Consider the following 26,686-nt stretch of genomic DNA (forward strand, 5'->3'; position numbering starts at 1 on the left):
CTTCTGTTTGCAGTCTGGGAAGGCAGACTGCCTGGCAGTGGAGTGGGAGAGGCCAGGACTGGGGGTCAGTGGTGTGGACACCATGGGGCTGTGAGGAGGGTCAATGGCTGGAGAAGGTACGTTTCCCTCCTCCCTTGCAGTAAGTGCCCCTCTCCATAGACTTTCACCCTAATTCTTTCCTGGCAGTGCCACCGTGGTCCCTGATCATGGAGAAACACATCCCAGATGTTCTGGATTATTTTGGCTTTGCAGCCCAGGGCAATGTTAGCACCTCAGGAGTTGGGCTGTTTGCACTCTGGCTTCATTGCAGAGACCCTGAGCACTTGCTTTTCTCTAACCTGTGGACCACGGAGGCTCCTGAAATCAAGGCAGTAGTGTGACTTGGTAGGGGAAACCTCCCTCCCAGGGGTCCAACCTATCCTTTTGAAACTGGTCAGCAGCCCTGTTTTGGAGGCAGCAAGTGCTGCATGGCCAGGGCAAACCTCACCCAGGGGGAAAAAAGCTGATTTTTCTCTACCTGGGGTGAGGCAAGAGGGCAGGAAAGGAAATGGCTGGAAAGGTGAGAGCTCGGCCCACACACTGAGGGTCTGCCCCTCCTGCCTATCCACCCCTGCATCTATTAATAAGCCCCCTCCCCAAACATGGGTGTGCGCACTGCATGGGGAGGGGGTACAAACCAAAGACAGTCCTGCTGCTGACAGTGCTTCCCCCTCTCTCTCCTTGCCTGGAAAGAGGGGAGATGGGGGGAAGGTAGCACAGAGGGGGGTCTTCTTGGAGAGGGAGACAGAAGAGTGTGGAGGATGTGTGAGTCTCTTCAGTACAGAGCAGGGTACAGGTGTCTGGGCAGCTGGACTGAAGAGGAGATCTGGGCTACAAAGAGTTGCAAGGAATGTGTCCCATAGGGCAATATTACTTTTGCTGAAGGGGCTTTGGGGGCTGAAGGAGGGCCTGGGGGTGGCAGAGAGGACTCTCACTCTCTGGAGATGCTCTGTGCCCAGCTGCAGTACCACAGGCTTTGGGGTGTCCTGCACACAGGGGTGCAAGGCAGGGTGGATGCATGATGTGGGAAGACTTAAAATCTGGGTCCACCCACCTTTTTTTTTTTCTCCTGTACCTGGTACATGTCTCCTTCCAGCCCTGCCCTCCTGTCTGGGCTCAGGGTTAGACCAGGGCTGGGGTACTGAAAAACAACTCTCTTCCCTTGCACTGGTTTGGTGGAAGAGGAGGGAGGAGAGAGGAAAAAAAAGAGACAGAAAAAAAGCAGAAAAAAAAAAGGGCTGGCAGGAGGAAGCGAGATAGGGCCCAGCTGCCCATGGTTGCCTCCAGCTCACACTCCCCAGGTGCAGCCTGAAGTCTGTGATGAACCAGCACCCTGGCTCCGTTGGGATGGAGAGGGGTGGAATCTCCCTAAAATGGTGCCAGTGGTGATCAGTGGTGTTTTCTTTGGGGAGAGGGCTGGAAATCACTGCAAAGGCTCTGCTCAGCTCAGCAGAGGGGCACTGCATGAGCAGAAGGCACTGGGAAAGTGGGGTGACAGCTCTGTGGTACCCCAGTGTGAATCACAGCTGAGCCCCTCCTGGGGGTTAAGACATCCTGGGGGTGGGGACACCCCCAAACCTAGCATGAGGGTGGTGATGTGGGTCTGCATCTTCTCCCAATGAGATGTGCTGGGACCGGGGATGCTGTGTGGATTCTCAACCTCGCAAAGGGTTAATTAAAAGAAAAAACAAACCATACCACAAAAAAAACAAATCCCAAATCTCTTCTCTTTCTCTTCCCTCCTCCTTCCCTTCCCTTTTTTTCCAGGTGTTGTTTATGGCCACAGGAGGGAGCTCAAATCCAGACATGGGAGGATTGGCTTGATTTCGGATCCAGAGCCTCTTAAACTCTCACTTTTCCTCTAAGCTGGTCCCTGTTATGTCCAGGATCTGGCGCGTGCTTGACATTTACTTTGAGTTCCAGAGGACCAGAGACCTAGGATGAGGAGCATTGGATCTGCCCTGAACCTGCTTTTGGTATCGCCACTCTACTTTGTGTGGACCGTGGTCGCTCTGGACCTGGCACAAACTCCCTGCACCACTTTGGTCCAGGGGAAATTCTTTGGGTATTTCTCCTCCTTTGCTGTCTTCCCGTTGAACTCCTCTCTCTGCTCTTGGATTATCCAGAACCCTGACCCTCGGAGGTACACCTTGTACATGAAGATCCTAAAACCTACCAGCGTATGTGACCACCAGCACATCCGCACCTACCAGTTCGACTCCTTCCTGGAGTCCACCCGCACCTACCTGGGCATGGAGAGCTTTGACGATGTGTTGAAGCTCTGTGATGGGTCCACCCGCTATGCCTTCCTCCAGTCCAACAAGCAGTTCCTCCAGATGAAGCAGACCATGCCACCGGGGGTGGAGAGCTGGCCCGTGCGGTGGAAGCCCACAAAGGCTCAGGAGAGGGACTTCTCGGTGGAGTACCTCGTGGTGGGCAACAGGAACCCTAGCAAAGCCGCTTGCCAGATGCTCTGCAAGTGGCTGGACGTGTGCTTGACCATCAGCAGCAGCTCCCACCCATGCGGTATTATGCAGACCCCATGCTCTTGCTTAGGAGGGGAGATCCTAGATCAGGCCAGCGAGATCCTGGGGCTCACGAGGAAGAAGGAAGATTGCTATAAGGATGGGATTTACTTGGAGAACTGCATGAGCAGCCCCAAGGACAGCAGCGGAGTGGAGTTCCTGGGTGAGTGGAGGGCAGCTGGGGGTGTTTGGGAGGGAGGGCTGGTTGGGCTCTCCTGTGTCTCACATGGTCCCCATCACCTCTGTGTCTGAGTCTGCAGATGCCTGGTTTGAAAAACTTATTTGCTAATTGATAGGCAGGTCTGGTAACCCCCAGTGGCTCTTCATGAGCCTGTGACTGGAATTGCAAAGCAGCTTCCCCTAAATATGCCCCAAATAGTTTCATTCATTCCCGGGGCTTGTGCCTTGCTTGTTTTACTTCTGCAGCCCCAGAGCTGCTGAGGGGAGAGTCTTACTTGAGTTTTCCAACGTAACTACAGATGTCCTAGAAAAGGCAGGATCCAAGCTACCTCCCGAGGAGGAGAGGTAGCAGCCCTATCAACCGTTTTAATTCATGGGAAAGACTTAATTCCCAGGCCTGGGTCGAGGGAATGGCAACAGAAGGCATGTTCATTTTGTTCTCGCCCTCAATTTCCTTCTGGAGGCTTTCAAAAAGAAAACTCACCACGCTGCTTCTGTGGGGTTACTCGGTGCCTTTGCAGGGGCTTATTCCTCAGGTGTTCCATCAGTTTTTTGATGATGATCTTGAGTGTGGTACGGGCTGGAAAGGGACTGGGGAGGTGGAAGAGACATGACAAAAAGGGCTGTGAATAAGGGCAAGAAGCTCCTGAGGTCTGATCTGGGCACTGGTCTGGGGAGGGGAATGCTCCTTGCAGAGATCCAGTGTGGTCTCCTCTGGTGCTACGGTGCCATGCAAAGCAGAAGGGAATAGGGGCGTCCAAAAGTGAATCCTTTATTTCAGCGCTGGTGTCAGATCCGCTCTGATGTATTTATTCTCAGCTCCCGCCCCACCTGCCAGCAGGCAGGTTATGTAAAGCGGAGGTGTGATGCTAAATAGGAATCTGGGTGGTGGGGAGGGGAGCCTCCAATTTGAGGAGGTTCAGACCAGTTCCTGACCCTCACCCCAGGGTCTCATCTTCTTCAGGTGCTGGACTGAAATGTCCTCTGCCACTGGGAGAACGTTGGCATCTGTCTGGGTGTGGACTTTGGGGCTCCTGCCTGGCTTCTGCAGCCACCTCTAATCAAGGGGGGATTTCTCAAGGTGGGGGGAAGGAGGCTAAATTTGCTTGCAGTGGAAGGAGGTTACCAGGCACAGGTCCAAGCTGTGCAGCGTGATTTTCTTGCAGGCCGCAGCCCGGCGTTAGCTGAGAGATTAGTCCATGATCAGCTATTAGTGCTTTCGTCAGTGGATTTTGGGGTAGATTTTGTTTCTCACTGATCTGTGAATCAGTACGTGAAGGCACGCAGCCGAGCCATAAATCCTGCAAATTACTCCTTCAGCCATGCCTCCCTCCCTGGCAATATTCGCTCTCCAGATTTTTGGTCGCTTTGCCATGCCCTTTTCTCCTGCGTGAACAGCTTGCGAGGAGTACCGTGTCGCCTGCCTCCTTGGAGTGATGCGAGCTTCGTTAAGTCGTGTGTCGTGCCTTGCATTTGCTGATTGGATGATTTATGCGTTCAACCCAAGCAGTGTGACCTTTCTCGTTGCAACCAAAGGTGAAATTTGAAATAAGATTTTCAGCAAATCCTGAAGCGTCCAAGCTTAATATTGGCTTTTGTAAAGATCTCTCCTAGGCCAGCTTGAGTGCTTGAATGTTCCCAAAAAATAAATATGAAAGAGGCTCAAAGGTGGCTGAATGAAAATCCTTTTTGGGTGTCAAATATTTGTAGAGAGTGTAGAGAATTTTTTTGCTGGCTGCTCACATCTGCTCCATATTGAAGATACAGAATTATCATCTTCGCTGGTGGGATGCCATCCATGTAGAAACGATGCTTGCAGTGTGCCCGGCCTCTCCATGTGCTGCTCTGTCTGTCACTGTGTCTGTTTTCATTTTTGCAAAGGCTTGATCAGGAAGATGGAGGCGAGATCCTATTTGGACAGAGAGCCAGCGATCCCTTGACAGCATTTTGTGGGTGGAATATTTTGATAGGGTTCCTGATTTCCAAGTGCTGATGCTGGTTATTGCTGTCATTGTTGTCCTGGTTGTATTTGTAGCATTTTTTTTTTCCCTACAAGATTTTTTTGGCTTTTTTTCCCTTTATTTTTGTTCCCCCTGCTGCTTCCTTAATCCTTTGTTGTTTCTGGGCCTCTCTTGACACTTCAACTGTGGATGCCCCGTCCCTGGCAGTGTTCAAGGCCAGGCTGGATGAGGCTTTGAGCAACCTGATCTAGCGGAAGGTGTCACTGCCTGTGGCAGGGGGTTGGAACAAGGTGATCTTTAAGGTCCCTTCCAACCCAAACCATTCTCTGATTCTATTATTCTATGATTCTAACTTTGAACAAGGGTATATGCATGTGTTGTACTAATCTAGTCTGATGACTTTCAAGGCACGTAGGGTATTGCCAGATACCCAGATACCATCCTGAAATGTGGAGCTTGACTTTTCCTGATGTGCCTCTTCTTACCTTGCATATTTCCAAAGCAAATGGATAGAGGCAAATCTACAGAGGCTACAATGAGATGCTGCCTGGGAAGCAGCTGTGCTGTGTCTCACAGTGTCTGTGGGTGAGATCCCTTTGAAAAGGTTCACTCCCCATCGCTGGGCACTGGTATACCCAAGGATGGAGCACACATGTGTGTGATTGTGTGCTGGATTAGACGGTGCCTGAAGACACTCAAGAGCAGGCTGAGAATAGATCAGTTGGGCTGGATATTGGCTTTGGTGGCCAAAGTGCAGAGCTGGGAGATGAACTTCTAGTACTCACCCAGACCACGGATCTCCTGGCCAAGACTGAGAAGTGGGCACACTGACCTTGTTGCTCCAGAGCTACTGGGACACTCAAGAAACCTAACTGACAGCCTGATTTCACTCATGGCTTATGAGTTTACACATGGTTCAGGTACATAGGGATGTTTGTGGTCATTTACAAGGGACTTCACAAAGTAACTCTGCCGAAGTGACCCTGCCTTGTCTGTAGAATCTGTTCTTCAGCATCTGGAGGTAGGAGAGACCGCTCCAAATTTGCTTCTTCAGTTTAGTGTGACAGTCTCTTTGCACTGACTGTCCCACGCAGACGTTGCAGAGGTTATAGCGGGCGGTGGTGGGGGTGGGAAGAATCTGTCAGGGTGAAGAGGCAGCAGGAGATATTTTGATGTCTTGCTGCACATGGAGATTGTCCTGGTGATCAGCAAGACATGCTTGGAAATGTAGTGGCAGCAGCAGCACACCCCCCTCCCCATCTCCCCTCCTTGCTGCAGGTACCTCCAACTGCTACTCTGGGAAGGCTTGAACAGGGGATTTTTTTCTAGGAGAAGACAATTCAACAGGGGAACTTTTTTTGGCCAGCATCAGATCTCCCTTGGCTGACTCAGGCAACATGGGAAGAAGGCAGACACCGGTTGTAGGTCTTGATGTTTAGAGGTGAAATCTCTTTTAGGAGTGCAAGTTGGCATTTCTGGAATAGGCTCCCACACCTCTTTGCGGTAGGAGACCAGGGGGCTGAAGATGGGAAAGCTTCCTGAAACACAGGGCATTGAGACTTTATGGTCTGAAAATCCTGGTGACCCTCCAAAGTGTGAGCTGGCTTCACTGTAATCAGAGCTGGAGCTTTAAAAGGGACGCCGATGTGACACTGTAATGAGAGAAGGTTAAATGTGTGCTTAAGTGCTGTGCTGAGCTAGGCACTTAATGAATGTCTAATTAGTCTTGTCTCCACGTAGTCTGTTCCTGGAAGGCCATTGCGGTGCTGTCACATTTTGGTGGCCCAAACTGATAAACAGCATGCTCTGGTCCTTCTGCTCTTCATATCCCCATCTTGGAGGGATCCAACATGCAGACTGCAAAACAGGGTTGAATGTGTGCCCCTGAAATATATTATTTGCTCCTTGGTAAAGTTAATGGCTCCAGGGCCAGAGGGATTTTTATGATTAATGAGTCTGCTTGGTTTCATATCTTGGCCAGGAAACTTCACGAATTCATTCCAGGAAAGAACTTGAAACTGAGATTTAAATGGAGTTTCTTAGTTCTCAAAAAACTGAATCAAGATGTTGCTAGTCTGAAGTGCTGGGGATTTTCCTGCCTTTTCTGTTGAACTTTTCCATTCGTTTGCTGTCCCCATTTCTCTGAACAAATGCAGAACCTCCTTCCTCACACATGCTCATCACTTCAGTTTGGTTTAGTGGTGTTTCACCTTCCAGCCCTTAGATGCTCTTCTACCTCTGTCTGCTAGATTAAGAAGTTATATAGTGTCCGTTCTCTGTTGTTTGGAGAGGCATTTACAGACCCATGAACTAGTTGCTTCTTAACCTCTGCTGCATTAAGTAGGCCGAACTCCACAAATCTTTCACTGCAGGACACATCCTCTGAACTTCAGTTGTTAGGAAGCTTTGCTTCATGCTTGGCCAGTTCTGCTGGCCCAGTCGCAGAAGGCTGACCTTCTGCCTTGACCTGTGGCTGAGTGACTGCTGAAGGGGGTCCATGGTGTGGAAGAGGGGCCAGAAGCATAGGGACAAATGAATAAACTGCCATCTTCCCTGCTGCAGGAATCATGTTCTGTGGTACTGCTCTTCTCCCCTTGAATCTCCCCCAGGGCAGAAATAATTGATAAGTCGTTTCCTATGTTTGTGGTGAGCTTTAGAGACCATGAAAGCTCAGAGACTGATAAAGGGCTGTGAGCAATTGCCCAGGGGCAGGCTCTCAAAACTCTCCTTGACCTCTTCGGCTCCTTAGAACACAGACTTTATTCCTCCAACAAGAGTCCTCCTGGCCCAAACAACAGCTGAGTTTGCAGCGAAAGGTGTTTGGCTTTTTTGGATTTGCCAATCAAATGGCAAAGGGAGTTGGATGGGTGCGTTTTCATTGCCTCTCTTTCCTTCTGGCATGGACTTGCTGAGTGTACTCAGGGCAGGTGTGCTGCTTTCCAGCTCCTCGCTTCTCCATCTGTGTTTGCCCCTGCTGTCTAGTCCGTACATCCTTGAGAGCAGAGCTAGGATATGACGGAGATCATCAGCAAAACATGGGGCAATTAAGGGCTGGTTTCTGCTCACATGTAAAATTTTCCTGTGCTACCCTGCTAAAAGCATTGGGGATTTTACCTGACATCTCCCCAGCTTAAGTCCAAACCTCAGCAGCTCCGAGCAAGGGTTAATACCGCTTCACAGCTCCTGGAGGAGGAGGTTGAACAGAGCCTGGCAAACAGGTCACTTGTCTCCTGCAGTGAATCCCCACTGAACCCATATGGGCAGCTCCTGGTAGGGCTGTCCCTCTTGCATGCAGTCAGTGGGGTGTTTTATGGATGAGGCAAGCGTGGGTAACTCCTTCCTGGGTGCTGAAAAGGAGGTTCCTGACTCAGTTTAAACACTCGGATCGCTGTGATCTGTACAAGCCCTGCCTGCCCCACCACTTTCCTCGGGGGTCATTAAAGACCTTACAATTAGAATAGAGTAGAAGAGAACAGAATAGAATAGAATAGAACAGAATAAAATAGAAATAGAATATAATAGAATAGAATATTGGAAGGGACCTATTATGATCATCTAGTCCAACTGCCTGACCAATTCAGGGCTGACCAAAAGTTAAAGCATGTTATTAAGGGCATTGTCCAAATGCCTATTAAACAATGACAGGCTTGGGACATCAACCACCTCTCTAAGAAACCTGTTCCACTGTTTGACAACCCTCTTGGTAAACAAATGCTTCCTGATGTCCAGTCTAAATCTCCCCTGGTGCAGCTTTGAACCATTCCCATGTGTCCTATCACTGGATACCAGGGGGAATTAGGCATGAGCGTAAGAGTACCGAGGATGTCCCAGTGACAGAGCAGAGATTTCCTGTGTCTGTGCCACTATTTCAGCACTAAATTCGCTCCTGCATGAATCTGTATGGAAATGTCCTATTTCGGAGATGCTGGGGGGAGAAAAACGAGAAAAATAAAGCCATCAGTTCCATTGTGAACCCAACAGCTTGTGGACATGATCACAATGCAGAAACATCAGCAATTACCATCTGAATGTGCTATTGTTGTAGCAGGGAGACTAAAGGTGGAATTTACATCCAGTTGCCGAGGGAGTTTCACAGGCAACTACTCCCATTATTGCTATGAGGGGACTTTTACGCGTAATTTAATAAGTGGCAGTCTGGTGAAAGGCTCAGCTTTTCAGTTATGTTTTTTGTTTGTTTTTTTTTAAATTTGCCATTGTTTAACATCCTCACGTATTCAGGATCCATAGCAACTTCCCCAAAATATTTTGTGTAGGAATACAGGGTGAAATTTAGATGCAGGGAAACACAGACGTTGGATTCAAAATCATCACATCTGCAGCATAGTTTTACAACTGTAACTGCTGAATATGAGAATGAGGATGTTAATGTCTCAGAAGGAAGGGTGCACAGACACACTCCTGGCCCTTTTCACCGCCCACCCTGAATATCTGATGTATTTAGGCAATGGGAGCAGGCTGAAAAATGGAAAACATTGTCTTTCCAAGGGGAACTGGATCCATGGAGTATTTCAGGTTCCTGATGTGTCGTTGAGGTGCTTGACCTCCATGGGTTTCTCTGACCTGGTGGATCCTGTCTCTCATGATGGATACAGATCTGGGGTTTCTCCCATGTTTCCTTGAAAGGGAGTTTTCCCTTTTTCAGTGCTGATTTCCTCTATCCAAATGCAGCTCCCAAAGTCTTTCAGTGAAGCCAAGGCTTAGCAAAGATGGCGCTTAGCCCAGCTGCCTTAGAGGTCTAGCAGACAACAGATCCAGGAGGGGAGAAGGGCTCTGATCTATGCTTAACAGACTGGGAACAGAGGCTCAGCAGGGTTAAGAGCTTATCCATGAGTACTCTGACAGTAGACGTGGGTGCTCTAAGCCACAGCAATCTCTTCCCATGTTGGGGAGAGCAGTAGATTTCATGCCTCTTCCAGAGCATCACTATCACCTCTGTAACTCATGTCTTCTCCCATATTTTCCTTTTCCTATTCTGATAATCAGCAAAATTTTGCAACATCTATGGGTGCTGACTTTGTTTCCCATGAACACTTCATCCCCCGAGACAGTACTGAAGCAAACTTGGGATAAATAGGTTAGAAAACTGGGTTTGGATTCTCAGCAGGTATCTTTTAGTGTGGCTCTGTCACACTTTAAGCTGGGGAGGATTCAGCAACTGTGTGTCCCTGGGATGGCTCTGCCAATGTCACCTCCAGTTGTTGAATTTCTGTGTAGTATCCTCTCTTTTTGCACTAGCTGCAGACAGGAATCTGATACTGATATCCTACATTTCAGCCTTCCAGCAGGGTGAGACAACCAGGCTAGGAAAGGACGTCCTTTAGCACGTCATCAGAACTGCAGATCTGTTGGGTTTAAATATATTTCTTTTTGTTTCCTTGCTCTAGTTTTGACAGAGCAATAATTGTCACATACCTCATTAAGTTGAATGCTCTCAATAGGTCTCGGGTGGTCCACACCATTAAGCAAACAGTTACTGGCTTGGGATATTCCCGGTATTTAGAATCAGTAAGGAAGGTGAGGGAGCTGGAGGGGTAAAAGCTGCAACTCCAGCCTCCTGAAGAAACTGGGCTTCCCTGGTAGGGCAGCTGCTTTGTCCTATCATTTCTGGGGCAGTTTGAGCTGTGTTCTCCCTGCGATACATGGGCTTTAATCCACACAAACACCAGTAGCAATGGGGAACAGGCACAGAGAGAGGCTGGTATTGATTCCTGTAAGTGCTGTAACAGTTTGAGTGCATGGAGATGATATGGCAGAGGATATGTGCAAGAAGTTTGTTAGGGTCCTAAAGCACAGAGGTGAAATTACTGTCTAATAGAAGGGAGTCTGATCCCTCCCTGTGTCCTATGGCAGGAATGAAATTACTGGTGCAGGTCCCTGGCTTTGTCACCTTGCCTGAAGAGGAGGATGCCTTGGTCTGTTGTAAGTTTGGGTTTTTTTTCTGGATGGAGTTGACACTTCCCAGCTTGTTAGTTTTGGGGGCAGGGGTTTAGGTAACTTTGTGTTGAAGGTGCCCATGCCAGAGGAAGACAGTGACATTCAGTGTATGGTACTGAAAGCAGGAGAAGCAGCTAAGAGCATGGGTACTTTCTCTACTTGGTTTCACTGGTCCTGATCCTGAATCTGAAGGACCAAGATGCAGGTTATTGGTCCTTCTCTTGTTGAGACCCTGGGACTGGTGCAGAAGAGGACCTACACAGAGTTTCTGTTTCAGGATCTACTGAAGGCTGGGATAGGACATGGGGTACGATGACTTTACCATGTCTCCCTGTGCCTCCTGCTCCCTCAGATTAAACCCAGCCACATGAAAAGCATTAATTGATGATCTGTGTGCACTTCATATGCAGGCCTATGTGCTATCCCATGTTCCTGCTGGATGAAATTGAGATCTAGTTTTGGTGTCCCCTTCCCATAACTTAACTCTGTTAGTCATTTTCAACTAAACTTGCTGGTGTGACCCAGAATGTGAACAGAATCCCATTTCTACTAGTTCTGTGGTCAGAAGTAGAGTTGTGGAAGAAAAGCACTGCAGGGCATATGCCATGGAGAAAACTGCAGTGCAGGTTCAGGATGGCCATCAGAGACCTCCATAAGGGCCCAACCTAGAGCCCAGATGGGGAAGGAAGCAGCTGTGTTGTACATAGAGCTTCTTGGCTTTAAATTTAGTGCCCTATGGGACAACCAGGCTAGAAGACAGGAATGCTGTGCATGTGTATCTACCCACAGGCAAAATAATCCTGGTGTAGGGAGCTGCCAGAGGAGAGCCAGTCCAAACCCCATGAACAGTTCTAATCCATGAGGATGGTACCAGTTGTGCTCTTCGTGCCTATTCACCTGGGACTGGGACTAAGATCCCTATAGTCAATGGGTTAGTAATCTCTACAGAGCCAGACTAAGGAGATATCTGCACCAGAATTCCAGTTGTGGACATATGCTTGAAAAGATGTCACTGGCCACGTCCAGCAGCAAAGCACTCAGGCAGATGGGCCAGGGCTGCTATTTACAGCTGGGCTTGTTCAGCGTTTGTCTTCTGTCCTGATTGCATGGGGTCAGTCAAAGGAACATCAATAAAACTGACTGATTACAATTAATTTCTGCCCACAAATCCCCCTCTTCCTCATAGCCCTTCCTCCCCCTTTGTTTAGTTTGTTGGTTTTGTTTTTTTTTTTTCATTTTAATGTTCTGAATTGCAAAGCTTCCTGCTGTGCTGTACACTTTTTGCTAAGCATTGGACAGCACATGTTTCAGGGAGCTCTGCTGGGTCTGGAGTGACTAACTCAGAAGCAGCCCCATGAGGCTGTGCTGGATGGGTAGACGTGTACTCAATCTGTGGATGCTGCAACCAAACTGTGAAGAGTCAGGTCCAGCACCAGCATCACCTTGCTGGGGTGATTCAGCCTGGAGGTGTTTGTCGAGTTCTGGGCCCCGCACTTCAAGAAAGATGTTGAGGTGTTGGAGCGAGTCCAGAGGAGAGCGACCAAGCTGGTGAAGGGTCTGGAGGGTCTGACCTATGAGGAATGGCTGAGGGAGCTGGGGTTGTTTAGCCTGGAGAAGAGGAGGCTCAGAGGTGACCTTATTGCCGTCTACAACTACCTGAAGGGAGGTTGTAGTGAAGTGGGAGTCGGCCTCTTCTCCCAGGCAACTAGCGATAGGACAAGAGGACATAGCCTCAAGCTTTGCCAGGGGAGGTTCAGGTTGGACATTAGGAAGAATTTCTTCTCAGCAAGGGTCATTAGACATTGGAAGGGGCTGCCCAGGGAGGTGGTGGAGTCACCATCTCTGGAGGTGTTTAAGAAAAGACTGGCCATGGCACTTAGTGCCATGGTCTAGTTGACATGGTGGTGTCAGGGCAATGGTTGGACTCGATGATCGCAGAGGTCTCTTCCAACCTGGTTGATTCTGTTGATTCTGTGATGTTTTCATCATGGACCAGCAATGCAGCATCTAAACCTGGCTGACCCCCATCCTCACAGAAATGAGATGCTCAGCCTTGTTAACCTCCCCAAACTCTTCTCTCCCATGTCTAGATTTTAAATTCTGGGTGTACTTTCTTTAATTGGCCTGAAATCTAGCTAGCTGCCATGCATTAGGGTCAGCCAAGATCAGCACGTTGTGGTGTGACTTGAGATCAGTAATGTTTATGACAGGAAGACAGACAGCGAGCAGCAGAGGACCTGCTCAGAAAGACGACTGACTTGCTGGGGGGGTACTTGCTGAAGAAGAAAAGGTGCAGGGACCAGGACAGTCCCCAGATAACTATAGAGAGGTATGTTAAGAGATTGCTTTTCATGCTTCTGTGCTTTTGGGCCACGGAGATGCTCAGGAGGCCCCTTCGTGGAGCTCAGCCACCTGCCCCCAGAGACCCGCTGCAGCTGAGGAACCGTCAAGGAGAACAAAAGACCTCAGGGGACAACCATGACGGATCCCACCAGCTGTCAGGGCAGGGATGGCTTTTTTTTTCTCTCAGCAACTCTTGCATGCAACATGCCATTCTGCGTAGTCCCTTCCCTCCTACCAGCCCTGGTGTCCCTGCCCCACGGGCAGCTCAGCAGAGCCATGTTTTGAGCCTGTTGTAATTGGAGACAGTGACAAGTTAGGTGGTAGTTTTGCCTTGGAATAATTTGGTGCCTCTTACTTGCTGCAAGGCAGAGGAAGAGAGTAGTTAAAAGCTTTTCCAAGACTTTAAACACAATGACCCACCTTCTTCTCCGCTCCTGAGCCTGATGTATTGGCCCCAAACTTGCCAGTAGGGAGGGCAAGGTGGTATGCTGTCCCTTCTACTCTTAAAAATAGAGCTTTGTAAACAGTGGAAAGCATGAAGCCTGATTTCCTACCATGTGAAGTCCTGTATTCTCCTACTGTGACAATCCCAGCTCCTCATTGCTGCTCATACACAAATCCTTCATGACCCTCATGTTCCATCAATGCCTCTGGGCTTGTCCTGCTACCAGCACCCTCCTGCGTCCCCAAGTCATTTTCTGGACAGGAGGTAACACATCTGGAGCATTTCTGGCCTGGATAGTGTGTCAGATAAACCAGATAACTGCTGTACTAGCTATTTTGTTGGCAAGTGGGATCATTTAGGCTGACTTCACACTCACCAGAAATCTTCATGGACTGAGCATATTTGGGGTGAGACGCCTCAAACATCAATGGTTGAAGGAATATAAATCAGGCAGACAAAAGTGGTGAAGTCCTTTCTTTGGAGAAGTGCCTGGAAAGGAAACCTGGGCCAGTGTTTCAGTGCCCTTGGACCTCTCCCACGTGGTCCCGCTACAGACGTTGGGTTATCCTGGCTTTGGGGTTGCATTTTCTCTTCTGGGGTTGACGATGCTCCTGTGCTGGGTGTTGGAGGCAAAAGGACATGTGGCAAGTGAGTGCTATCCCAAGAGCAGAGCAAGGGAAGAGCCAGAGTTTGCAATGTGTGTTGGGTAACAAACACAATGCTGATCCATGGGGCTTGAGTCTCTCCAGAGGACAGCAGTGGGTTCTCAGGACACATTGGTGTCCTAATGCACTTTTTAGAAGAGCGAGTAACCCTTGACCCTGCATGTTGCAAACATGGGTGAACATGTGAAATGTCTGTTTACTTCTCCCTCTAGAAATCACTCCCTTACCCGGTCCAGTACGATTTAACTCATGTTTCATTTAGGTTTTACTTCCAGTTGAATATGCTGCAGGTCTAAACTGGGACAGGTAGAAAAAGGCAACAACCTCTTGTCCAGGCTCGCCAACTGCTTTTCCTCCTGAGGCAGGGACCTCATGTCAGATGGTGTGATGGAACACTTGATGGTGTGTGGCTATGGGAGGGGAAGCCCTTTGAGGACAAGCCCACCATTCACTAGCCTTTCCCATAACCACAGGGCTGCTCTGCAGCGTCTTCCTCTCTATGCAATGCCAGAAGCAGCTGGTGTGGAGGTCAAAGCCCTGGGGTCTGGGTCACACAGCAGGAGTGGGTCTTGCTCTCTGGAGCAGGGTTGGGTAGGTAGGGGTGAGCAGGAGGCCTTGGGAGAAATGCCATGTATAGCACTGGAGACATCAAAGGTGTGTGGAGGAGTATTTGTCTTGCACCTTTTGTCTCTGGTTCAGAAGAGGGCCCTTCTCAGTGAGCAACAGCTGGGAAAGGGCAGGCACTGTGCACTCAAAGAGATGTTTTTTAATACTTCAGTAGGAAAAGAAATGAGAAGGTGATGGGGGAGAGCCAGAAGCAGCAGTTATAAAATATGAAACGTGTTGCTGGGTTTCCCTTGCTTGACTGAGAGCATGCATCAATGTGGGGAGAGGAGGGAGCGGAGGAGGCAGCAGCCAGCAAACCTCTATCCCTCTTCAAGGGTGCAACCATGAGTCTGTGGCATGCCTAGACCTGACAGCTTGTCTGTGCTTCGCTCAGCTGTGTCCCACTGACCCGGGGCAAGAGATGCAGCCACACTCTTTGTCAACAGAAATGCAAAATCTTCCTCCACCTCTTGCTCTACCCTGTCCCTCAGCAAGCTGAAACTCACATGTCTGTCCATGCATAGGCAGGTCCTTGGATAGGCACACAGCTGCACCGGCACACGTCTCCATTCATGCATGTCCAGAGAGTCAGATGAACATATATACAGGCTTCATTTGGCACGTGGATGTCCTCACACAGGGATATATATATACAGGAACAGGCTCATGAGTGTATACATGGATGCCCAAGTGTGCATGTATATCATAGAATCATAGAATGGTTTGGGTTGGAAGGAACCTTAAAGATTATCTAGTTCCAACCCCTCTGCCACAGGCGAGGATACCTTCCACTAGACCAGGTTGCTCCAAGTCCCATCCAGCCTGGCCTTGAACACTGCCAGGGAGGGGGCAGCCACAGCTTCTCTGGGCAACCTGGGCCAGTGTCTCACTACCCTGACAGTAAAGAATTTCTTCCTAAGATCTAGTCTAAATCTCCCCTCTTTCAGTGTAAAACCGTTACCCCTCATCCTGTCACTACTTGCCCTTGTAAAAAGTCCCTCTCCAGCTTTCCTGTAGCTCCTTCAGGTACTGGAAGGCTGCTAGAAGGTCTCTCTGGAGCCTTCTCTTCTCCAGGCTGAACAACCCCAACTCTCTCAGCCTGTCTTCATAGGAGAGGTGTTCCAGCCCTCTGATCATCTTTGTGGCCCTCCTCTGGACTCGTTCCAACAGCTCCATGTAATGACAATGGTTTCACCTGTGTGTCCTGTGAGCAACTGAGACCACCATGTCTTAAATCTCTTTCTCTGCTGCCTGATGTGTGGCTTATCAATGGGAGAGCTTGCAGCATCTATCCCTGCAGCACGTGCGCTGTTTTTTGGGAGAGTTTTACAGAGGCTTGTGGCCTTGGAGACTGTTGACTGCTCCTCAACATCTCCATTCCTGCCTTCCCCACATCCCAGCTCAGATGTAAGTACCTACGCACAAGCCCCGTGCAGCACACGCAGACTCATTCACATGTCTCCAGTTGCGTGCTGGTTTGTATGTGCAGACGTGTACCTCTGACTCCCACATGCCCCATTGCCCTCTGTGTCTTTCCATCTTGGGAGTTGTTTCTCATTACACCAGCTCCCTTTGATATCCTTTTGAGGAGCAAAGTCACTCTGAGGCAGGTGTTGGGATGCTGAGCCTGATCTCACTGTCTGATCCTTGTGTGGTGTCAGAGTAGCCTCAGCACAGAGGACCATTGAAGCTATTTGGCTTTCGCTGGACCATTACATTAAGAAAGTCCCTACTTCAAAAGGCAACACTGACAAAAATGACACCTTTGCCTACCTCACATTTTAATTAAGACTCTACCTATTTGCCTTTGCCCCTGCTCCTTCCCTCCGTACTTTTCTCCACCCTGACCCCCTCGCTGCAAAGGAACATCTAATGTCAGCTGGGGAAAACACATTCTTTCAGCAATTAAATAATTGAATGCTCCTCTGGCAAAATTAACTATCTATCTCCTGCCTTTCTTGTGGTTTACCACTTTTTTTCCCCTTCTTTTCCCCTCTTCTTTCTTCTTCCCTCTGGTGAGATAAGGCTGCATTTCTTGAAAGCCATTTTAAATATTCATGTTTTAATTAATGGACTTTATTGCATGAAGTCTACGTAAGATAATAAAAAGACTGCCTAAGGCACAACACATTTTTTTGTTTGTTCTTGAAAGGGGACTAAGAAGTAAAAAGCCTAATAGGTTTCCTCAACAAACATTTGAAAGATACATAGAAATGAGAGCCATGGGTCATCTAGCCAGTGGGCCCTCCATAACCCACGTGCTCCTGCGTATCGCTTCACAATGTGTCTCTATAAATGTAGAGCGTGGTGTAAATCCATGGGCCTCGTGCAGGCACTGGTTCCTCTGGATGAACACCAGGCTCTGCAATAGGCAGAGGAGGGCAGTGGTTTGCATCCAGAAGATGCGTGGGTGCAGATGGAAGCAGAGCTGCAGCAATCAAGGACACTTCAGGGCTGTGAGCGTTCAGGGCTGAATGCAGTCTTTTGCTGAACCTGAAAACTGAATGTGTTGGGTTTAGTTTGGATCATTTTTTTGACAAAATAAAATAGAGGGAAGGTTTGGACCAGTCCCCTTCCTCAATATTTCTGGGTTGAAAAACCCAAATATTGACTGTACATGTCTCCATTGGATTTTGTTTTTATTTGAGACAAACAAGTTTACAGAATGCATGAATTTGTGAAACATCTGGTATTGCCAGTTATGTATTTTTGCCAAAAAAAAAAGAAGAAAAATAATGTTAGTTGAAACTTCATTCTATGTGGGTGTTTTTTTATGGTGCAGCATGCTGAAATTAATTTTATATTCTGAGTGTGTCATCTGTGCTGCGTGACATGGGCCTCTGCACACAGCTTAGCTGCATCTTGTGCTGCTGGGGGTCCCAGAATCACAGAATCACAGAATCAATCAGGTTGGAAGAGACCTCTGGGATCATCGAGTCCAAACATTGCCCTGACACCACCATGTCAGCTAGACCTAAGTGCCATGTCCAGTCTTTTCTTAAACACAACCAGAGATGGTGACTCCACCACCTCCCTGGGCAGCCCATTCCAATGGCTAATAACTCTTTCTGAGAAGAAATTCTTCCTAATGTCCAACCTGAACCTCCCCTGGCAAAGCTTGAGGCTGTGTCCTCTTGTCCTATCGCTAGTTGCCTGGGAGAAGAGGCCAACTCCCACTGCGCTACAACCTCCTTTCAGGTAGTTGTAGACTGCAATAAGGTCACCTCTGAGCCTCCTCTTCTCCAGGCTAAATAACCCCAGCTCCTTCAGCTGTTCCTCATAGGTCAGACCCTCCAGACCCTTCACCAGCTTGGTCACCCTCCTCTGGACTCACTCCAACACCTCAACATCTTTCTTGAAGTGCTGGACCCGAACCTCATAGGGAGGCCTGCGCTCTGTTCCTGCATCTGCTCATGACCTTGAAGAAGTCAAGGCATTTGTGCACATGGTGCACTTAATCTTGTTTTTATCCTCCTGTTCTTTGCTTTCTTTATTCTGAGTCAGATGTTGAGACCAATTGGTACTTTCTTGGAAAACATGTACAGTGCCTAGCACCAGCACTCCCTGAGCTGTGGTAATGGGTTGTAGTAAGACTGGATATAAATAATTGTGATAGTTAATAAAGACTCCACTGGTCACTGTGGTTGAAGTTTTGTTATGAAGTTACTTCTCTTTTTGGAAAACGTCGTCTCTTAGAGGGTGACACCCTTGCATTGAGGTTGCGTGGCAGCTAGAAAGAGAGGGATTGTCCAACATTAAATGAGGCAGGTGGGTGGTGCAGAGAAAATATCTTTAATCACCCAATGTAAGTTTTCAGCGCTTTAGTGATAAACTATATTGTGCCCTGAGGAGGTGTCTGTCTATCACATACATCACTCCGTTTGCTTTCTGCCTAGTACTGAGGTTTTTTCGTCCTAGGTCAAGAAGGGGCTAGAGTTCACCATCAGCTGCCAAGGTGCGAAGATGGGGTCACTCTGCCTAGCTGGGCTGAAGGGCTCTGGATTGAACAGCACACAAGCAGGCTGGTCTTAATAATAGATTGTCTGGTGGAGAAGTCTCCATTCTACCTTCTGAAGGTGCTGTCACCTCTGTGATGCTCCATTTGTGGAGGTTAGGATGCTGGACTGTTTTCACTTGTAGGCTGCCTGATAATGTCTGGGGCATTCACTGCTTCTCTTGGTGTGAGCTACGTGCGAGCAAGTCAAGGTTATTGTCTGATAAAGGATCCACACCCCTCTCTTGTGCATCAGCAGAGCTGGAGGTGGTTTAACAAAGTCTAAAGTCCACCAAGCAGCTGGGGAACCCCGTAAGAGGAATGGGTCTTGAAAATTCTTGCTCGATACTTGCAAAAATTTACTGAGAGAACTGTGAGAGGAAGAAAAACCCAGATTTGGGCAGAACATGGAATGACAGGAATTCCTTTATCAGCACATATATCTTAGGATGTTCCATAGCATCACAGATCTCCAAGCTCAGTTTGATCATACCCCTCATTATTATATCTGGGAGATACACATCAGTAAAAGGTATGCTGCTCTCTTTAAGCCATGAACCCTGACTCTCAGATCTGTTTAACTTGTCTGTCTGACTGTGAGCAGCAGAGGATCTCAGCTCTTGGTCTCCTGTGTGTTGTAGTGACTAACTCCAGCTGTCCCCAGTGGAGACACACATCTCTGCAAGTCACCCTGAGCTCCCTTCTTAGTGAACAAAAAGCTGCTTGGGGTGGAGGGGGGGTATGGGGGCAGGCTTCATCTTATCTCAAAATAGACATCAGAGGGAATGAGTCAGGTTCTTTAGCAAAGGGACTGGATAGGTGATTTGGAGGACAAGTAGTGGTGGTGGGTGGCATCTCAGCTGGAGTGCAGCCTTGCCACTGGCTATAACAGAAGTGCTTGGCTTTGAGTTGAAACGTGGTACCAAGGTTAGCCCTGATATGAGCCCGCCCCTAGTAAAAGCCACCTGACCTTGCTGGCTTCTCTCCATCCCCTTTCCAGGAGACATTTTTTTCTGTGGGATTTATCTCTAAGGACTGGAGCACAACGGCATTGCAGGGAGGAGGTTAGTAAAGCCTGTGCATCCCAGACTATTCCTCCTGCTGAAACTGTCTCTTTCCCCAGCATTAAAAGAAACAAAGAAACCAATCATAGGGATTAAAATTAAAAAGAGGCTCCCAGTAAGTTTAAAGCTTTAAGAGGTTTCCCGTGTCATGGTCACCGAGACCTGCTGTTACCCTACCCTCGGTATATCTTCAGATTATCCTTCTGCCTGCCCTGTCTTCACAACCATCCCTGGTCCCAGCTCAGAGGTTGCCTTCCCATTCTGTGATTATTCCCTTCCTTTCGAGTATGACCCCTTATTAAAAGGATGCCATGAGAAGTGGTCCTTGTCCACGCCCTCGCATGCCCATCTTAATCTGAAGCTGAGCTTGGCAATGAGCTCTGGCTCACAGGAGAACAGATGAGATGTTTCTTCAACTGAGATTAATGAGATCCATCCCTGAGAGAAGGGTGAAGCTTGTGCTGACATACCTGGGTCTGTTCCCACTTGGTTTGGACCAGCGTTGGAAGCACTTTCAGCCTCATTGCACATGATTCACGCACTGCAGGAATGGCTGGGACCAGCTCACACAGTCCAGTCCACTAGCCCATATTATGAGCCTACCTCTCTCATCCAGCCGTGCAGGTGGAAAGTCTGGATCATGAGACATCATGGTCCTCTACCCCTTTATCCACTTTGTGCTAGGAGGAGCAGACACAGTCCTGCAGTGTTTGTATTTTGCAGGAGTCTGGAGCTGAGCATGGTGTGGGCATGTTCTCCTAATGCCATATGGCTTGAACCCTCAGAGAGATTGCCCTGAGACCAAGGCTGAAGGTGGCCCTGGTGGCAGTCTGTGAGCTTTGAGCCTCTTAGGTGGTGCCTCCTACTGCTGCTTGGCTTTTTGAGTCTTTCTTCCTCTGTGCTCAAGCCTCTCCTTCCTTCCTCAGCAGCTCTGGGTCAGCTGCATGTGCGACCACCTGCAAAATTGGACCGGGAGCTGGCCCAACTCAAAAACAAAGAAAAAAATAAGTGTTTTTAATCACTCACACAGGCTAATTCGCTGCGTGGACCCACAGGCAGCCGTGCTGTCACAGGAGGGGTGATGAGGTGATGTAGGATGAATGGCCAGGGGTGCAAGTTAAAGCCCCCACAGCAGCCATGCACATGGAGCTGTATCCTTCGGTGCATTTCTGAGATCCAAGTGAGTCAAAATCATCCTGGACTGGCCCTGAGGTGCTGAGAGGGGTGCTTTGGCCTCCCCTCCTCTCCCTGAGCATGGTCTTGCCATCTCCCCCACGTCAGCACCAGCGATGCTTTAATGGGTGGCGAGTGACTTTGCTTGCCAGTCCAGCTGAAAGCCAACTCCAGGAAAGAAAAACAAGGATGAATTTTAATTTGGATCCATGAGGTGGACCGAATTGTGGTGCTACCACCCAACTGTCAGAAAGGAGACACACGGTTTGGTGCCTTCTGTCCACAGCCTGCCTTAAGGTCTGGTTAAGCTGCCTGCAAAGGCCTACCTCTTGGCTCTACCCCTGTGTCTGAGTCACCAGCGATCCCTTTTGTTTGCATTTAGTGTAGATCTTGTTAATTGGCTCTTTCATTCCTCTAATTAAATGTAAATGAAGAGTGGATCATTAAACAGGGATACAGGAGCCCTCTCTGAACAAAGCATGTTTCAGATGGAGAAGGAAGCATAGGAAACAGGTTTTCCTCTGCCCCTTTTACTCCAGGTCTCTTCTCTCTCTGCTAGAGATGGTTTCAGTCCCAAAGGAGCTTCTCTGCTCTTTTGCTGCTGAAGGCCTCCTCCTGTGGGTGTACAAGGGATTTCCTGGTGACAACGAGATGGGCCAAGGCCAGAAGCAGTGAGCCAAACCTGGCTGTCTTCCCTTTGCTTTGCAAGCTCGCATGTGCCCTAGTCCTTCTGCCTGAATCTTGCAGATCGCTCTGCTTGGATGCCAGATCCATGGGGAGGTTGCAGATAACTTCATCGGGCGCCTTCTTGGAGCTGCTAGCCCTGCGTGGTTGAGTCAACATCCCTGGAGGGATTTAAAAGCCGTGTAGATGTGGTGCTGAGGGACATGGGTTAGTGGTGGCCTTGGCAGTGCTGGGTTAATGGTTGGACTTGATGATCTGAAAGGTTCTTTCCAAGCAAAAGAATTCTATGTTACAACAAGTTAGGTGTGATAGCCTTGCTGTCTGGTTTTGCCCTGGCAGCACCAGCCTGTCCACCATGGAGGAGGGTTAAGCATGAGGAACAGCTGAGGGAGCTGAGGTTGTTTAGCCTGGAGAAGAGGAGGCTCAGAGGTGACCTTATTGCAGGTGCAGGTTGTAGTGAAGTGGGAGTCGGCCTCTTCTCCCAGGCAACTAGCGATAGGACAAGAGGACACAGCCTCAAGCTTCGCCAGGGGAGGTTCAGGTTGGACATTAGGAAGCATTTCTTCTCAGAAAGGGTTATTAGCCATTGGAATGGGCTGCCCAGGGAGGTGGTGGAGTCACCATCTCTGGATGTGTTTAAGAAAAGACTGGCCATGGCACTTAGTGCCATGGTCTAGTTGACGTGGTGGTATCAGGGCAACGGTTGGACTCGATGATCCCTGAGGTCTCTTCTAACCTGGTTGGTTGATTCTGTGTGTGATTGTCTTGCTGGAGCCTGTCGTTAATGCCTTGTGCTTGGCCATGCAGTGTGGCTGGATCTGTGGGCGACAGGAACAGATGGCATATGCTCCTGAAAGCAAAGCTCTCCCTTCGCTCAGGGTGTAAAGTGGTGATTTCTTTCCTGCAGGCCTCAAATCTGTCTCTGATGTGCTGCTCTTGGCCATGTTAGGACATTAAAGGGGAGGTTTTGCTCCTGTGCGCTGCTCAGTGCTGTGAAGCAGGGGCTGCGGGGGGTGGATAGCATGGGGATTTTGTCTAGGATGCTCTTCTGGGGCTCAGCAGACATTCTGCATGAGCATGAGTGAACTGGCCCCAAACCTGCTTGGACTTCAAAGAGCTGAACTTGGGAGCTGGCTGCTCCATCTGTGACCAGCCAGAAGGTCTCCACCTCCTGGTGACCTTAGAGTGTCTGGGACTTGGAGGTCATTTCGAGATGGACTCCTGACTTTCTATCATTGCGAGGGCTCCAGAGGTTGAGTGCAGCTCCCCAAAGCATGGAGACACCGGGAAAGGGCAGGAGATGTGTATGACAGCACTGCAGAGGCAGCTCATGGTGGGCAGTGAGGTGGTCTGCAGTGAGTGTGCAGAGCCAGGGAGATGAAAAGGGGCTGGAGTGCTGGGACAGAGGGTGAAAACCAGATCTGAGGCTGTGTGTTCATCTTTGGGGTCACCCTGTAAGGCTTGGGAACAACAGGAAAGGACCAAATATCTACCATGACTAGCTTAGGTCAATGTGGTTGTGGGGTCTCACTGAGAAAGGCAGTTCTGGCCTCCCAAATGCCACATCTGAGCCTAGGGCAGAGGTTGCCATTTGGTTAAATGCAACCGGGTTGCAAAAAGAGTGAGTTTGTCACATTTAATCAACACAGCAGGAAAAAATGCCAGACTCCTGAAAAGACATTGAACCTATACAGTGTCCCCTCCAGTTCTCAGCATCCTGAGAAATCACAGTTTCCCTCCTGCAAAACCAGTCCTGTGTCAAAACCCATAAGGTTTTCTGGGCTGGAGGGTGAGCTCAGGTCATGGGGAAGGGACTGGCTGGTTGGATTTCTTTTTCTCCGGGAGATAGGGTGAACAGGAGCGTGCGGCTTGTCCTCCCTTTTGCTTTCTTTTGCTACATGCTGGCCTGAAGGGATCTTTGCCTTTGTGTCCTCATGTGGCCTGGTGGAATAATTATCAGAGGGGACGATGAGCCCAGGGAAGATCTGAGGTGCTGTGCAATGCTGGGGAGAGCTCTCCCCGCTTCCAAACTGGAGGGTAACAACGGGGAACCAGCTGACCTTTTTTTTCTGCTCAGCTGTGCCATGCTCCTCCAAGAAGATGCTGCTCTCACTCTGGGAGACACAGGTGACTGGGAGCTAAGCATTCAAGCCAGGGCTCTGCAAAGGCGGTGGCTCCAAGGCCACAACTGATGGGACCTGGCATCCATCCCCCCGTGTAGGACTGCCTGAATTTCATCCCCCACAGAGCCTCTCCCTGGCCCCACTGCAATCACAACAGGAGAAAGGTGCTTCAGGTCTCTGCTCATGGGGACCCATGTCTCTTTGGATGAGAAATGCAACCTCTCTGTGCCTCAGTTTCCCCACTTGAATAAAGGATTTCAACATCCTTAAGACTTTGTGATGGAGGTTAGTAGTAAAAAGCAATTTTTTTCTTTCTCGTTCTCTCTCTTTCTTTCTTGATGCCTTTTTCTCTGTCCTCCCTTCCTTTTTTTTTTTTCTTTTCCCCTTGCAATTCCCTTCTATCCAGCCATGCCTATTCCCATCCAGGGCTAGTAGAAGTGTCCTCTGAAGCCACAGAGAACAAGAGGACTGGAGAACAGGTCTGCTGCCCCACTGCCTCAGGGGGGTGCCATGAGCTGGGGTTTTTACTGAGCCATTCCCAAGGTGCCAGGAATCCAAATGCAAGGATATAAATGCTTCTTTGCTTTCCAGAGTCTCAGATGGTTCACACAGGGATCTTTCATTCCCTTTTGAACTCTCCACCAGTTCCTAATCAGACATGGGGAGATATTTTCATGCATTTGAAAAGTTTTATCTAAAATTCCCTGACTTTTTATTTTTCTAAACCCACTAAAAATCTCTTTAACTCCTCCAGCAGTGACACACTCCCAGGACTTGTCTTCTTGCTGCCCTCCAAAATGGGTCTAGTGGGAATGTCCCACACAGAACATTGAGTTCTAACATTTCCCTCTTTTACTAAAAAATATAGCAAATCCCAGATGCTTCCAAGGAAAATTTGTCTTTGGGTCAGAAAACAATTTACTAATTTTAATAAAAAGCATCTTAGGGAATCCTTACCATCAAATACCCTGATGAAACCTTTTTGGTCTGGTCCGTGCTGGTCTTGCCTTTGTTCACAGAATCACAGAATCACAGAATGTTAGAGATTGGAAGGGACCTCGAAAGATCATCTAGTCCAATCCCCCTGCCGGAGCAGGATTACCTAGACCATATCACACAGGAACGCGTCCAGGCGGGTTTTGAACGTCTCCAGAGAAGGAGACTCCACAACCTCTCTGGGCAGCCTGTGCCAGTGTTCGGTCACCCTCACTGTAAAGAAGTTTTTCCTCATATTTCTGTGGAACCTCCTGTGTTCCAGCTTGCACCCATTGCCCCTTGTCCTGTCAAGGGATGTCACTGAGAAGAGTCTGGCTCCATCCTCATGACACTTGCCCTTTACATATTTATAAACATTAATGAGGTCACCCCTCAGTCTCCTCTTCTCTAAGCTAAAGAGACCCAGCTCCCTCAGCCTCTCCTCATAAGGGAGATGTTCCACTCCCTTAATCATCTTCGTGGCTCTGCGCTGGACTCTCTCTAGCAGTTCCCTGTCCTTCTTGAACTGAGAGGCCCAGAACTGGACACAATATTCCAGATGCGGCCTCACCAGGGCAGAGTAGAGGGGGAGGAGAACCTCTCTTGACCTTTGTGGGTCATTAGATGACACTGGGGTTTTTTTAGGTTTGTTTTTTTAAGGGAGTTGTTTTTTTTTTCTACTCCCGAGCAAGCTCCTAGAACAGAGGTGCTATAAAAGCATCTTCAAACTGGAGATTCTGATTGCCCCGTGTATCAAAGTTAAGGGGCAATGCTCGCTGGAGCATGGCTTCCCTCACAGCACTGTGCAGTTGGCAGCTGGCGTGTTCTACATCAGAATCAGCTGCATTTTGGTGCTGGGTAGAATAAGCTTTATAGTCCTTCTTTCAGCACAGCTGTGTTGTGTGGCTGTTCTGTGAGCCAGGGATAGATGCAGTTTAGGAAAAAAATACCAATTTTATTCGTTACTTATGAAACTCCTGTTCATCTTGTAAGATCTTGATAGCTCTCACATGTGCAGACCTTTAATTCTCACCTACAGGATTTTTTCAGGATAGCTGGGGATTTGGGAAATGGTTTACAACTTCTACCTGAAAAGCACAGTCCAGATGGGACCTGGAGTACCCTGGGTAGGGAGTGTGGGTGTTTCAGGCTGTGTGAGTTGGAGGGCTTGGTAGACAGGGAATGTCTTATTCCTCCCACTTGTCCCCAAACTGTGTGATGTTCCTGTAAACAGATGCACATACAAATAGCACTGATAACTTCTGAAAATGTGCACCACTACTACAAACTCCTGTCATGACAACTGCACTCTGGTTTCCATGTTCTCTCTTCCCCCTCCAAAATCAGCTCCCCTGGTCCCCAAGACAGAGTGAGGATGCAAAAATCTGACCAAACAAGTATCTCCAGACTAGTCTGAAACGTGCTGTAACACTGCGACCAGCCTTTTTTATTTGATACATCAAGATTCAAGAATCTGAGCCACCTTGGGGTTGGCTAGTCCATCCCTAGGGCAGGAGTTACTCAATCCATCCCTAATCCCTACCCAGTCCATCCCTAATAATCTGTTCTTTAAAACCTGCAAGGAAACCACCACATCCTTTCCAGAAGATTTATTCCCATGTCTTTTGGGTGTTCGGGACTATCAAAAAAGGGTACAAAATCCACTCACCTAACAGGTGTCATTGTGCTGGCTCAGTCCTATTCTACCAGCACTCACTTCTCCTTTGGAAACTTGGTAAAAACAAGGATTTAGGTTTAAAGGGATGTTGTTTTTTTCCTAGCTAGTTAATAACTACATGCTCCCACAACAGCCCCATCTCTGCCCTGTTTTCTGCTTGTACATGTCAGTAGAGGAGCCTGAAAAGGGAACAGCCATGGCTTGGGCAACCCTGTGGGTTCACCACATCTCAAGTGCATCTTTTTTCACAGCCAGCTTCATGTTGAGAGCTTCTGA

At 48.7% G+C, this 26,686-nt stretch overlaps 1 protein-coding gene across 1 annotated transcript in view; it reads left to right on the forward strand.

The window, feature by feature from the left end:
- The window catches only part of ADGRB1 (adhesion G protein-coupled receptor B1), a 297,647-nt gene that overhangs the window by 79,345 nt on the left and 191,616 nt on the right, over window positions 1-26,686 (forward strand). Inside the window, exon 2 of the mRNA XM_068395729.1 lies at window positions 1,807-2,727. Coding sequence (XP_068251830.1) covers window positions 1,980-2,727 — 748 coding nt within the window. The 5' untranslated portion in view covers window positions 1,807-1,979. The remainder of the gene's footprint in view (window positions 1-1,806; window positions 2,728-26,686) is intronic.

Source organism: Nyctibius grandis, chromosome 3 (genome assembly GCF_013368605.1).
Source record: "Nyctibius grandis isolate bNycGra1 chromosome 3, bNycGra1.pri, whole genome shotgun sequence".
NCBI classification, from domain to species: domain Eukaryota; kingdom Metazoa; phylum Chordata; class Aves; order Nyctibiiformes; family Nyctibiidae; genus Nyctibius; species Nyctibius grandis.